The 15,935-nt window shown below is 31.2% G+C and overlaps 2 protein-coding genes across 2 annotated transcripts in view; both read left to right on the top strand.

Moving 5' to 3' along the window:
• LOC132719498 (adhesion G-protein coupled receptor D1-like) overlaps window positions 1–13,006 on the top strand; it is a 48,346-nt gene extending 35,340 nt beyond the window's left edge. The window contains exons 3-4 of the mRNA XM_060703267.1: window positions 9,161–9,202; window positions 11,049–13,006. Coding sequence (XP_060559250.1) covers window positions 9,161–9,202; window positions 11,049–11,153 — 147 coding nt within the window. The 3' untranslated portion in view covers window positions 11,154–13,006. The remainder of the gene's footprint in view (window positions 1–9,160; window positions 9,203–11,048) is intronic.
• LOC132719489 (adhesion G protein-coupled receptor L4-like) lies at window positions 67–9,140 on the top strand. Its single transcript, XM_060703258.1, has 11 exons — window positions 67–413; window positions 511–557; window positions 847–973; window positions 1,541–1,644; window positions 2,269–2,371; window positions 3,975–4,125; window positions 4,845–4,914; window positions 5,560–5,626; window positions 5,842–5,927; window positions 8,210–8,336; window positions 9,129–9,140. Exons 3-11 carry the CDS (start codon window positions 893–895, stop codon window positions 9,138–9,140), a joined length of 801 nt encoding a protein of 266 aa, XP_060559241.1. The 5' UTR covers window positions 67–413; window positions 511–557; window positions 847–892.
• Window positions 13,007–15,935: the final 2,929 nt, after the last annotated feature.

Here is a 15,935-nt window from a genome sequence, read left to right on the forward strand (position 1 = left end):
TTGTTTTATTTCGCAACAACGTAAAAGTTTATTTTTATTAAAAACGATTTCAAGCTAAAAAATAAAAATAAATCCCTGCCAGCCCGAGTCCTACATAATTCAAACCGATTGTTACTTTGCAATTGGTAGGCATTTTATTTTTAATGTACAAATAATGATTGTTGACAATAGAAATACTTATTCATGATCAGTGTTGCTTGATTAAGTCAGTATTATTAATTATGTTTAAATGAATATAAATTATTCTATATATAAGAAGTATAAGTTATTGTCAAGGAGTCATCTATACATATATTTTTGCATACAGGGACTTACAACACGAGTTAAATTCCGCCGTGATTTCATTCTCATTGATACCCAAGCCACTGGGCAAACTAAAACATCCAATTGAAATAACGTTTCAAACATTAAAGGTACGTGTGGCTTTTCCAGTTGTTCGATTTTTATGTTCATAATCCAACGTTGTCGTATAACTGATATAAAACCCTGATTTTCAATTGGTATTTTCAGAAAGAGCTTGATGATCCGAAGTGTGTATATTGGAAAAACATTGAAGGGTAAGGTATTTCACAACCAGATAAAAAATTTATTCTCTATCTTTATCTCCAAAACAACGTATTTTGTCGGGTAGATATGTTGGTAATGAAATTTTGTCATGCGTACAAACTATTTATTATGATTTCCATAAAAACGTCTTAAATATTCTACAATCATTGTTATCGTTTTCTTTATATTTCTATTCTAAGCATGAATTGTTCATAATTTAATTTAATTTTTATCATTGATAAGTCATGATAAGAGGCGATCTATGTCCAACGCATGATACATTTTCGATTTGATATATAGATCGCAGGGATATTGGTCTTCAGAAGGTTGTTGGCTTCACCAATACATGAGGCAAGATGGTGTTATTGTTTGTAAGTGTAATCATCTGACTAGCTTTGCTGTACTGATGAGCCTTTCGCCTGGCCTGGTATGTTTTCAATTAATTATGAACAATTTTGTATCGAAGCTTCTATTAATGTATTACTGATGGATTTGCTTGCTAATCCTGTCGAAAAACCATAAATTATTTTGCCTTCTTAGGTAGACTCTCTAACTCTCAGATTAAAAAATAAAAATGTTGTGTTTTTGGTCAGATTCTGTTTTGATTTGTGTGATGCAAGCACATTTATACATTACAGTCATTAAATCTTTGAATATGTTTGTAAAAAATCTGAAATAAACGTATTCTATGTTATTCTGGCTTCTCAAACTAACTAGGAAATAAACTGCACCAATTATATTGCAACTATTTTGCCTAAAATTTGCCACTAATGCATAAAAAAACAAAAAAAAAAAAAAAATAAAAGAAATATACGTGATCATAAAAAAGATTTTGCATATCGTATTACCGTTTCACTCTGAGTGTTACTTTAATGCGTTAAATACGAGCATTTTAGAAATTAATCCAATTAAATGTGAGTTAAGACTTATGGAGGTATATCTGTTCCAATGTAGCATAATGAGAACGTCATTTGTAACAACTGTATTTTTCTAGGCTTCACATCACTACAAGGTGTTGAGTATCATCACCCAGATCGGGCTGACTATCTCAATGGTGTTTTTAGCCCTGAATGTGTTTATCTTTATCTTATTTTGGAGGTGAGCATCAATCTTATAATGTTTATTCCAGTGCTAAGATGCACAAAAACCGTGACAATTTTTTTTTAACACTGCCGATCATGCACAAGCTCAGTCACGTTTGAAACAAGTTCTGTTCTGATGCTTGGACTTAAACCATCTTATAAATATCTTATTAATCTTATTGAACTCGGCGTATGGAAATTTTTCATTAAAACAGCTTCAACAATATTATAATAAAGGTACATCATATAGATAACTTAATGTGAAAGCAGTAATGCACATTTTGAAGTATAGTTGTTTTTTTTGCATCTGATTAGAAATAAAAATGTTTTTTTTTCATACGGTATGAGACCTAAACCAGTTCTCAATGCATTTATTGCACTCATACAATTAGTAGGAGTGACCAAATAACCAAGCGGTGACTTCAACCTTTTAAGTAAGTTATTTTCAATTCAAACAAGAATATGTTGCAAAGTTACTCGGTCTTTTGCAATCATGATGGAATATTTTATAGTAAGTTTGCATACTCAAAACAATCAAATAATATTAGGATGTTTTCATTGAAAATATAAATAAATGATTTTTAAATAGTTTATTCCGGTTCTGTCTTATTCAAACACTTATTTCTTTGTATTGTTTTAGATACGTAAAGTCAGCGCAATCGATCATGAAACTGAACCTTTCATGTGTATTATTTTTAGCAAATCTGATATTTTTGATAGGAATAGACAAAACCACTAATGAGGTAATAGTTTACACTTCTGTTATAGATATATCTATATATGTCTTTTAACATTATTAAAATAAGCCCAGATAACGTTCTGATAATTTGCAGTATTGCTTTTGTTAATGTTTTTTATAATCTGATTAAAGTGTTGTTTCGTAGCAGTGCTCGTGGAGAACTTAATGTTCAATGACGTCGTTTTATTAGCTCACCTGAGCACAAAGTGCTCAAGGGATAACTCTGCGTCCGTCGTGCGTCCATCAAAAAATGGCGTCAAACTTTTCAAAAAACATCTCCTCCTAAACCACATGGCCAATTGCAAACAAACTTTACAGAAATGATCCTTTGGTGTCACCTTTAAAAATTGTTCAAAGAATGGCAACCGTAATAAAAAACTTTAAATATCTTCTTTAAAAAAAGTCTAAGAGCTAGAGCTTAGATATTTGGCATGAAACATCTTCTAGTGAGTGTCTACCAAGTTTATTCAAATAAAAGCCCTGGGGTCAAAATTGGCCCCGCCCCAGGGGGTCATTAATTTTCCCTGTATGCATATAGTAAAAACTTACAAAATCTTCTTTTAAAGGACCAAAAGAGCTAGAGCTAACATATTTAGCATGAAACATCTTCTAATGAGTGTCTACCAAGTTTGTTCAAATAAAAGCCCTGGGGTCAAAATTGGCCCCGCCCCAGGGGGTCATTGATTTTTCCTATATGCATATAGTAAAAACTTAAAAAATCTTCTTTGAATAAAACCCAAATAGCTAGATTGTTGATATTAAGCATGAAACATGTTCTAATGGATGTCTACCAAATTTGTTCAAATGAAAGCCCTGGGGTCAAAATTGGCCCCGCCCCGGGGGTCATTGATTTTCCTTATGTGTGTATAGCAAAAACTTTAAACTCTTCTTTGAAAAAACTAAAATAGCTAGAGTTTAGATATTAAGCATGAAACATCTTCTAGTAAGAGTCTACAAAGTTTGTTCAAATAAAAACCCTGGGGTCAAAACTGGCCCGCCCTCGGGGTGTCATTGTTTTTAACTATATGTGTATAGTAAAAATTGTAAAAATATTCTTTGAAAAAACCCAATGAGCTCAGAGCTTAGATGTTTAGCATGAAACATCTTCTTATGGGTGTCTACCAAGTTTGTTCAAATAAAAGCCCTTGGACTAAAATTGGCCCTGCCGGGGGGGGGGGAGGCCTATATACAGGTGAGCGACCTCAGGGCCATCATGGCCCTCTTGTCTTTTACTGCTGATCATAATACAAAATAAATCTACCCCAAGAAAGTTTCGTCTGCTTTTGCGTATTTTCCTGAAAACTATAAATATAATAATTGATATCTGGAAAAACATCGTAACTAAACACATAAGTGTACCGTGTTTTTTTACATATGTTTCATTAAAATATTTGTAATATTATTACTTTAACTGAAATCTATTTCCTTATTAGCATATAGTAAAAATAAAACAAACTTATGCAATTGTTAATTTGTTATAGAGGCAGTAGCAAAACGTTTGGATAATTCTTCGTATAATATAACTTAAGATATCTCGGCATTGTCTAAAATTCAACTCATATAATTGATATACGTATTTAACCTGAAACGATGCATTGTTCTTAAAGGTTGTGTGTTCAACTGTAGCAGTGCTCCTTCATCTACTCTACCTAATGGTGTTCTTTGTTATGCTAGTCCTTGGCCTTCATATGCTCAACGGTGTTTTAAATCCCACTTATCTTGGAGACAACACATTGCGCAACCTGTTGGCTTCTTATGGTAACATATAAAACGTAACATAACTATTTAAAGGAGTTCAACTAAGGTCAAAATGCAAAAATATGCAAAAAATGATAAAACTTTACTCAGAATGAACTTCAAATTGATTTTCTTGTGGCGATTCCTTTTAGATAAGAAGATTTAACGAATCTCATTTTAGTCATTTTGTACAAAATATATTTTTAAGGAATGTAGAACTAGTTAGATTTTAACATCAAATAGAACATTTTAGATATTTCCTTTACTGTCATGACAAAAAAAACTCACTCATTGGAGTCCCTTTTTATTTATAGCTACGTAGAAGTATTAAAAATTACTCTCCTCATGATTTATAACTTCACATTGCAAAAGATGGTAAAGGGCTTAAAAATAAACGATAAGTGAAGGAAGCGAATATTTAGTGTATAGAACTTTCTTATCGTAATAAATCACGATATAAGTTTGAATCGGTTTGTGATGTTCAATATTTTAGACATTTTGATGAACAACTTTATAGTTGAATGTTTACTTGATATAAAAACAACCTTGTAAGATCTGGAAATAAAGTAAATACCAACTGGTGCGAAATGGCCAGGAATAATCAAATCCATCTTGCAACATTTCTATTATTTATAGAGGTTGTTTTAAGAACTTGATTAAGATTTTCATACAAGAAACATTTAAATAGAATAGATACATTAATAGATTAATTTAACAAACACTATATAATATCATTTTAGGTACAGCAGTGTTTGTTGTTGCAGTGTCTGTAGGATCCACTCAGCTTAAAGGATACGGCACTGACAAGTAGTATGCATAATGTTCGATATACCATTGTCTCGACAATCTGTATCAGATATCTAATTATTGCCGAGAAAAACCTATTTCTTTCAATTTCATTTAAGGGTGTTCTTGGTTGAAAATATGCAACTTATTTTTCTTCGCCAGTTACTAGTATTATAATTATTTGGACAGCAATTTATAGCTTGACTTCTGAACAGATTATTTCATATTTTTTGTGTTAACCTTTTATGATATCCGGTTATAAACTTTGCATGAAAATTCTATTCAATTTACTTTTATAACAAAAAAGAGAATATGTCTACTATAGCAGACTGTCAACGTCAATAATTTCGAAGTATTGTATGAACATGAAAGTTACACACGCGGTTCCAATGTGTTCAGGGGATCTTAGAGAAAAATAATATAACCCTGGCTTAATCAGTAGTCAAAGTCAAAGTTATTAATCATAAGATTTCTTTTTCTATGCTAAATATATTAAGTTAAACATTACGTATTATATCTGGGAAAGATTCATTTGGTATTTTCGTTAATTATAACGAAACATGCAAACTAATTGTTTCTTAACCAATTAACTTATAATTTCTTGTGAAGTCCAATGGAAGTTTTCATCCATTTTTGTGTATGTTGATAAGATGATTATTTTCACTTCAGTTGTTGGCTGTCGACAGAGACTGGGCTAATTTGGGCATTTCTTATACCTGTCATTGTCATCATAACTGTATGTTTCAATCAAAGTATATTTATATATTCATCAAGAACATTTTAAGCCTATAGATTAATTTGAATTCAATATTAGATAAATGAACATGAACATAGTTGATTTATCATATAAATGTTATTTCTTAGCAAAATAGAAAAGAATATGAAAATTATCAATTCTCAAAATGAAATTATAAGCTTGTAATAATAAAGACTGCAATATATCTATTACAGATTAATTTCACAATTGTTGTGGTGGTATTTAAGATTATGTTCAACACAACCCAGATGACGAGGAAGACCAGTTTCAATCGAGTAAAGTAAGTTAGTTAATTGGTAACAAATGGTAAGTTTAAGCCAGCAACAACAGCATTGGATTATCCGAATAAAAAACAAGGGCAACATTGTCGCAAAATACGTCTGTCACAAAAACTTTTGACAGAGATTTTAGCATTATAGATATGCATATAGGAAATAAGTTCTAGGCAATTTCCGGAGAATATCTGGATTTTTTTTATCATCTCTAGTGACCTTGACCTTGCAAATATTAACATAAATACATGTGTCACACTTGAAGTCATGATAGTTATCATTTGTGTTACAATCCGTCAATAAATGATGACTAAATGCCACCCCCAACACAAACTTTGCCCTCCTAATGTGACCTTAACTTTGGTAGCAAGGACATGGATTTTGTGTGCAATAAGCCTTACAATGGTGAGTAATGGTGAACATTTGTGCCAAATTACATTAAAATCCCCCAATGAATGTAGAAGTTCGGCTTCAAACAAGCATTAATCAATGACCTCTATGTGTGACCTAACCTTTAACACAGGTTCATGCACGTGACACTGTATCTCATAGTGGTGAACATTTATATGAAGTTCCATTAGAATCCCACTATGCGTGGAGGAGATATGCTCTTTATAAAATGTCTTTAGATACCTTGACCTTGCATATATTTACCTAAATTACATGTTTAACAGCAGCAGTCACGATAATGACCAATTGTGTTCCAATCACTAAATAAATGATGACTAAATGATCCGAATACACATTTTCACATTTTATCTGCACTTTGACCCTATTTGTAACCTTAACCATGGTGGCAAGGACCAAAATGTTTACACACGACACCTCACAATGATAAATATCTGTGCCAAGTTATTTTGAAATACCTCTATGCATGTAGAAACTTTGCTGCGAGCAAGCGTTTTTCAAAGACCTCTTAGTGTGTCCTTGACCTTTAACCAAGAGACCTGGTTCATGCGCGCGACACGGTTTCTCATAGTGAAGTTTCATTAATATTCCTTCATGCGTCAGATATGCTCCGGACAAAAATAGGACGCCGCCCGCACAAAAAACAAAAACAACAACAAAGAATACATTTAATTTATGAAAAGAAATAACAGTTTCATTTACATTGATATCCTTACAGTTTTTCTTCCAAAACCGAAATTCATAGTTTGATTGCATATTTGGCATACATTTATTCTTTGACTCATTCAAAATCCAATACCGTCGTGCATGAAACATTGTTTGCATACCTTTATCATAATTCACAATGACCAATGGTTCCTTGTAATGATACACCTATGGCATCAACTCACATAAATAGATAAAGTGATCTGTAGTATAACTTTAGTTATTTGTGTTATGTATAAAATAAGGGGTATAATGAATGTTTCTTGAACAACAATCAGGCTGGCACATTAACTTCCCTTTTATTCCAATACCAGGCACTGCACTTTTTTTCATCATTTTTATAACTTTATGTGAATGGAAACATCGAATACATTATAAAGTTAATGAAAATATTACTACTATAAATTATCAATAAAAAAGCCATTGAGTGCCGGTTTAACAATGTAAGTGTAGATAAAATAAAATTGGTACATTTCACAGTTAATCAATTTGTGTGTGTAACCAATTAACCCTTTCGCTGCCAGAGGGTTATTGTTTTATTGATCACATATTTGCCAGAGGGTTGTCTAAGAAATTACTATATCATTAATTAATATAATTATTATTATTTGTTATTAGTATTATAATAATTATATATGCTTCCAAATCTGTTAGTATAATAATAATTATTGTCGATGGTATAATTTTCTTTATATTTATTATTATTTTTATTATTATTAATTTATTATTATTACTATTATTATTATAGAAACGGCAAAAGCCGTCCATATGGCAAATACGCCGAAAATAACAGGGACGGCATAAGCCGTCCCTATGACAGTGAAAGGGTTAATAACGACCCTTTAATATAATTTCCACAGAGTAATGTTTGAATTTACAAATATAAATATTTACATTCTTCTACAGGTCTTCTCTTATAATGTTTTATTAATTATATATTTAGTCATGATAAACCTTAAGCAAAACATATCAATTCTGATGCTAAAATCCGTTAATGCAACCCCTCAGCCTAAAGGGGATAAATGCAAGACGTACTAAACGTAACCTACGTTTATCAAGCTATACTATGATTTGTAAAACATCGTATTAAGACTCCATTCTAGAAAACGTGCGAACGGTATAACATGTCTCATTTGACCGGCCTGCTATTATTAAAACTGGTCATATATATTTGCAGGGCTGGAGTAAGAGGATTTATAGTGTTGTTACCTGTTATGGGACTCACTTGGATAATTGGAATCTTCGCATTTGACTCGAACATGGTTGTCTTTCACTACCTGTTCTCAATTCTGAATAGTTTACAAGTTAGTTTTATATGCGTTTTAAATTGTGAGTAACGTCGTGTGAACATTTGTCATGTTTATATGTTAAATTCTTCATACGTCAATAAGATTGAAAATCCTTTTAACTACAACAATTCAGTCAATACAGGTAGTGAATTTAGAGGGTACTTTATAAGTATTAATTAAACTGTTGTGATTTTTAATGACAATGCAGGGGTGTCCGTGGCCGATTAGTTAAGGTCGTTGACTTCAAACCACTTGCCCCTCACCGCTGTGGGTTCGAATCCGGACAGGGACTTTGGATTCTTTCATGTGAGGAAGCTATCCAGCTAGCTTACGGGACGTCGGTGGTTCTACTCAGGTGCCCGTTCGTGCCTGAAATAATGCACGGAAGGAGACCTGAGGTCTTCCTCCACCAGTAAAGCTGGAACGTCGCCATATGACCTATACTGTGTCGATGTGACGTAAACCCCCCAAAAAACAACAACAAAAAAACAAAAAACAAAAACAACAAAAAACAAAAACAAAAATGATGACAATGCCTCTAGTTTTATTTTCTTATATACAATTGTTAAATTGAACAGTAATAGGAGAAATAGAAAACATTAAACCGACTCCTTTGGTGATATATGTGACACTCAAATAGTAGATTACATATTTACATGGTATTAGTTCAAGTTACATTATGAACCATTTCTATAATTAAAAATGAACTGACTTTAACTGTCATTTTTTGATAGAATAAACAATCATTCATTTAACAAAATAAACCCAATATATATATTTTAAGTTGTATATTGTTTCGTGTTTTAGGAGTATGAATGAATTTATCTGATCTTTTTCAGGGCTTCTTCATATTTATTCTTCACTGTGTGATGAATGAAAAGGTAAACTATCTTTTAATGTATTCCTTAATCAAATTTTAAAACGCATTTAAAAACTTACATTCATTTTCACCATTACCAGAACTGCATCAGTACTAAGGGTGTTGTATTTAAGTACCAGTACCAGTACTTGCCAAGTTATGCAGTACCATTTGTAGTACCAGTACTAGATTTTAGCTCGGTACTGCAGTGCCAGTAATTTTTTGGGGGAAGTAATTAAGTATCAGTACTATTACCTTCATATATTCATCAAAGTTTGAATAAATACACCAGTGTCAAACTAAATAATTGCCAACATTATTCAGCAAAGAAATAAAAACATTATTTACTTTAAATGTAACATTACTTATTTACAACTTAAATGATTTAACATACTTTTTGCAAGCAATATTTACATCATACATTCATGTGATATCTTATTGTTTAGTAATACAATGCAATCATCTTTCATTTAAAACACAACAGTCTTTTGTTGCTTTTCACACCTTCACACCTGTTTTCAATTTATACCAAAGTAAATAACAACTTTTATGGTGCTAACAAGATCAACTGAAATATGATAATTTAGAATAGAAGCATTTTATTAGTGTTTATCTATTTTGCTCTTTTATACTAGTAAATACAAAGTAATAAAAGATTGTTTTGAGGATATTTTAAAGTTACATTAAATAAATATGTAAAAATATTTTGCCGTCGGCCTAAAAATCAAACATTCTACATTTTCATTAACCTGTTTAACAGTATTGTTGTAAATCTCATCGAATATTGTTCATAAATAAGGATTTTAAAGGGAAAACCCCACGGTAACACTAATGTTCGTATACGAATTTTAACATGCAAATGAAGATTATAATCAGCTTGTGTATGCGCTACGTCACAGTGTTATAGCTGTTATCCGGAACACAACAAATATGAGGTTTTCTTGTGCAAACACATTTTAACCGTTTAACTACACGGTGCACTAGGCCTGAGGTTCAGTAAAAATTAATCATCTCATGAAAAAAGATTAAATTTGTATGAAAACATTCGTTACAATGCAGAAATATACCGTTAAATTAGGACTGCTACCTATAGTCATGTTTGTTGATTCAATATTGATGTACAGATCATCTGAAGGCGGAGTTTCTCATGCATCCGATTTCGCCACAATGAGGTTGTCCATTTTTTATGCTTATGAAACTCATTTTGGTTGTGTGGACACCAAAATAAGATCTGGAGATGATATGAAACCCAATTTATTAATGAAATGTCGCTATTTCTGTTTTTATGAAATTTATTAAATGTAACTTTAAGGTAAAGAGACATTGTGTCTGTTTATTTCAATTTACTTTTTACTTCAAGTCTTTGGTGCTTCTTTTTATGATGAATACTATGTTAACATTTGAAGGAATATTGCAGGAAATTATCTACAGATTTGATAACTTACTTTGTCACAAAAATAAATTAATACATGGAATTTACAGCTTTACTTTATGAGAAAAATTGGTGTCATTTTTATCAAAACCAAAGTACTGCATTGTAATGCAGTAGCAGTTTTACTTTTTAAGACAGTAATGCAGTACCAGTACTAGTAGGAGCAACATTTTGTAAGAGTATTTCAGTATCAGTACCAGTACTTGCAAAATCGCTGCAGTATGTACTGCAGTACCAGTACCAGTAATGCAGCTCTGACCATTACCAAGGGCCTAATTTAACATTATAAAGAAATGAATACCCGTTGTAATATTGGCCGTAGCTCAAGAAGTAAAGCAATCATTTTGACACCTTCAGATATCAGTATTGGTTAAAAATGATGTCTTATCACCGTTAATAAATGTATGTATTATATCAATTCCAACTATTATTTCAGATTCGCCAAGCTGTTGAGAGGTTGAGACCTCAGTGTATTCGATCTACAGTATCTGAAACCAAAACAACTGGAGCTTCTAATAGTCAAAAGAGTCGTTCAAAATGAAAAGTACTCATCAATTTTGATAAGATTACTCGGATTAAATTCAATTATGGGGCAGTCGGGGACATTCTTGTTCAAAATTGAAATAACAATTTTTGCTACAGATATACATGTATAGCTTCATACAATTAATTGAAACAAAAATCGGTGTAAAATATATGGATAAATCATGTACTCATCTAACATTCTGTAATTTCAGGCGAATAATGAATGAGTGACATTGAATAAAACAATATTGTATTGTTTGGAGGACATATGGACTGGAAGAGGTCAACAATAATCGCTTTGAAAGCTGGCATAGATTTAAATTATAAAATAGTATCAAATTTATGTGAAATGGACAAATTGAAGTGTTTTACTATGAACTGAATGAATTTAACATTGAATATTTCCTCTTTTTAGCTTCATTTGTGATATATGTTTACAATAAATGTTGTAAAGGAACTAAATATATCTATTGTAGAATAATTTCAAATATAACACTTGAAAAGAAATTGTCAATTAAAAAATGGCTCAGCCTCCAACGTGTTTAACTCTAAAATATATTTGCTGATTATACAAGCCCATATAAAAGCTATATTGTTAGCAATTCATATAAAGACAATCTTGATTAAAGTCCTTAAAGGATATATTGATAAAAATCCTTATATAGGCAATATTGATAAAAACAATATCAAGGCCATATTGATGTAAGTACCTAAAAGGCCATATTGATAACATTCAATATAAAAACTATATTGATTTTAGTCCTTATAAAGGCAAATTGAATATCGGAAACAGAACATATAAAGACTATATTGATAAAATCAATACAAAGGCGGCTATATTGATAAAAGCCCATCTGAAGGCTATATCGATACAGTCCATATTAAGGATATATATGTACGAAAGTCTTATAAAGGCCATATTTATGTTGTGTACGTTTTCATTATGTCTAAGGTGTTTATTATATAATTGTCACTAGTGTTCAAGTGTTTGTTTTATGAAATAATTTATCCAGTGATTGATAGTATTGTTCTGTTAATGATTATGTTGCATCTATTTTAATAATTATCACATGACTATGAATTATCATACGTTGCGAGGGACGCAGTCACGTGCCAGTCTAGAAACGGTTTCATAACTTAATTCGACCGTTTATAATGATAAAGAAATCGGGTCTTTTTAAATTGAATTTGTCACATAAACAAACAGCAAACAAGTAATGATGGAGACTTTTTGTAACAGATATATAGAAATCGCCTGTATTTGCCGTCGATGTATTTAGGGTTTACGAGGAAAAAAATATAATTCAACTTTGAATAAAAGTTTACCATTGTCATATAATAAAACAAAATAGTTCTGTGAATAACAAATCATATTGCCCTGGCAATCTAAGAGGTTCCCAATTGACAACGTAAAAAATTTTGGTATCAATTTCAAAAATTACATTACTTTTATTAACAGATGCCGAAATCACACAATCCAGGTCATTATAGTTCGATGTGCGCTTTGTCATCATACAATAACTGTAAACTTACTTGTTACAACTTGAAGCTGTAAGTTCGTTTAAAAAATAAACGTTTTCTCTCCTTTAACTGTGCCTCAGGCGTTCATGTTCATGCAAAGCCAATATTGTAATATATTAATCATTCAAAATACGTTAAATGTTGTTTGATGTTTTATTCATACACAAACATAATATTTGTAGTGATTATTTGTTTGTAATGTTTATTGACTGTACTTAATGATATGTAGCTAGTATATTAGGTATTTTCTTTTCTCCTTTCGCTCAGACATTGAAAATTATCATGTATGACTGTACATATTTTTTGTTTAATATGTTGGTTTAACATTTTCGGAAAATAAAATTTGCCTTTTTCAATTTTGCACAACTTTCTTACTTGTTTATTTATCCAAAAAAATGTATACAGGATTGTTAAGAATCAAAATATAAACTATAGTGTGTTGAACTTACTGTTTCAGCAGTGATAGGAATACATTTTATTGGCCCATAGTAAATGACTTGACCATCTTGAATATTCTGTTCTCGGAAGGCCAAGAAATAATAAGATATTTCTAGACTTGTTATTAATACCATCGGTTTTCGTTGAAACGACACAAAAACGTTTCGTTCATTTCATGCCAAGATCTTGTAAATGTTACTTACTTTTGACAAATGTGATTTGGCAAATATTATCACAGAGCTCGAGCAATCTTTCATAGCTCAGAATTACCAAATCTAAAGGATACAATAGATGATGTACGATGTAATTTAGTACTTGCCTGTGTATTTCATCGGAAATTCATATGAAATATTTCGTTGTAGTTCATGCGATCACATTGCAATAGCTTTCTTGGCATGTAAAAAGCTACCTTTAAATCGTTGTTGGCATGTTTGTTGCCCCTAAATAATTCATTAATGTTTTCAAACGATTTTAGATATACTGCCAAATACACAGTTCAGATATCTGCACATTTGAGAGTATATTCTGTTGTTAAATTACTTTTTTTGGTCCCAGATTTCCTTTCTTATATAATATTGTCTCTTGCATTTAGAGAATAAATCAATATATTCACATGATTGGATTTATGCTAACATGCACACATTTGATCTGTTGCGCGCCGAAATGTGTTGGATGACATTTTTCTGTTTAGAAGTGGTTATCATCAAGCGCAAGATAGATTGTGAATAATCGTAAATTTCGTATATGTATGACAATACAATTTGATCCTTTTTTAATTAATCTGCGAATTTGGAAAATTTTGAAGGTTAATTGATTTATTAATGAAGCATAGAGATAGAGTTGTTAATATGTATCCATTACATCAATTTTGCCTACATTTATCATCTTATTACACACATGCCAAGTATTTCATTTCATTATACTCGTATTTAAAAACTCAACGTTTTGAATCCGCTTTTTGTCCTGGAAAAGTTCTTTATATAAGCATTAAGATGACTTTTCTTCTTTTGATCTTCAAAGCCGACTTCCTTGTCTTGAAATTATATTATTCAAAATTTGGCGACATTTTCTGTTAGCAATTCATATCCTTTTATCTCCTAAACTAAAACTTGTCATATAAAAGGATTCAAATATGAAACCTAATTCGTTTAATGCATGGTGGTACTAGAAGACTGACATGGACATTGTAAGATGTTGCCCTTTTCGATTCCATATCTATCCTGTATAAAGCCTTTTAATGATAATAATTGTACAAGACAAGTAATGATTTCCCTTATTATGTCACAAGCTTATACATGTATCAGGATTTTGTACAAATTTCGATTAAAGTCTTCAATTAGTGGAAATATATAAATACTCATGTTTTGGTCATTTTAATCTTGCCCGAGGAACTCACTTGTTAAGAATATTTTAATATACAGTTGACCTTAAAGAGCATTTTGAGATAGTTTATGTTTCAGCAAGGGTCAGGTATTTTATATACAAACGACTCTGAGGATTTTTAGTCTCTTGAGAATGAGGCGTTCTATGTTCAAGGTATTTTTTGTTCAGGCGAGTCTGAAGTATGCTTATTCAAGTGAGATTGAGGTATTAGTATTTAAAATTCAAGCAACTTAAGGGATATAGAGAACACCGTTCTAGTGATTGATAATTATTTTGTTTATTCTATTTCAATATGTATTGATGAGGTGTCTGAAAAACCTGAGGTTGACCGATAAAGCTACATTTAGTAGACATGCGCTTTATTATCAGAAATCAATGTATTGAACTGATAAGTTCATCTTCAAGCGAGATTGAGAGTGAATTAAATGTATTCTATGTCCAATCGTGTTTCAGATATTTTATGTTCAAGTATATTTCAGGTATTCTATGTTTCAGAAAGATTGATGTTTTTGGTATTCTATATTCACGTGAGATTGAGGCATTTTAACTTTAAGCTAGATTGATATATTGATGTTCTAATGAGGTTGACGCATTTATTGCACAAGCGATCGAGGTTCAGGGTTTTTATGTTCAGGATCGCTTAAGGGTTTTGATGTCTAGGCGAGTTTCAGGTACTCTATGTACAATCGAGTTTCAGGTATTTATGTTTAAGCGAGTAAAGCGGGTTATGTTCAAGCTAGTGTCAAGTAGTTTATACAAACAAGTTTCAGGTAAGTTTTCATGTATAAGCGAGGTTCGGGTATTACATTATCATGATACATCAGCAAATTGCCGTAATTGTTTTGACGATAATAATTATAACGTTTATTTAGATACGTCCTCATGAAAATCACTTTCTCAAAAGTGAGAACGTCTGCCTTTTAGAAACGTCAAACAATAATAATGTGTCAGCTTTTTCGAATTTCATGAAAAAAATACAACACATTCTGTTTGACAAATAGCATTTATCTTGGAAATATCATTGGCAAATATCATAGACAAATATCATTGGCAAAGCGATATACATCAAACGTTGATTAGTCAGTGAAATATAAGTGAGAGTATATATGATCTGGATGTAAATGATGATATAAAATCGTGTTTAAAGTACAGTCGACATTGCATTAAGAGACCACTCAAGGGACTGCCAAAAAGTGGTCTCTTAATAAAGTGGTCTCTCAATAGAATTCTGTAAAATTCGAGACTTTTTTATATTTCAAGTCATAGATATAATAACATCTTTTTAAAAAACAAAAAAAAAAACTGTACAATATTATGTATGTATTACAATGTACAGTTTCATAATTACATTTATGCCTTTTTTTAAAACAAAGTCATCAATATGTGTTTGTTTTTGTTTTTAGTAGAAATTTGTGTACAAATGTGATCTACGCTCATAATACTATCAACAGGTCAT

This window comes from Ruditapes philippinarum, unplaced genomic scaffold (assembly GCF_026571515.1).
Source record: "Ruditapes philippinarum isolate M1 unplaced genomic scaffold, ASM2657151v2 ctg378_1_1_1_1, whole genome shotgun sequence".
NCBI lineage: Eukaryota > Metazoa > Mollusca > Bivalvia > Venerida > Veneridae > Ruditapes > Ruditapes philippinarum.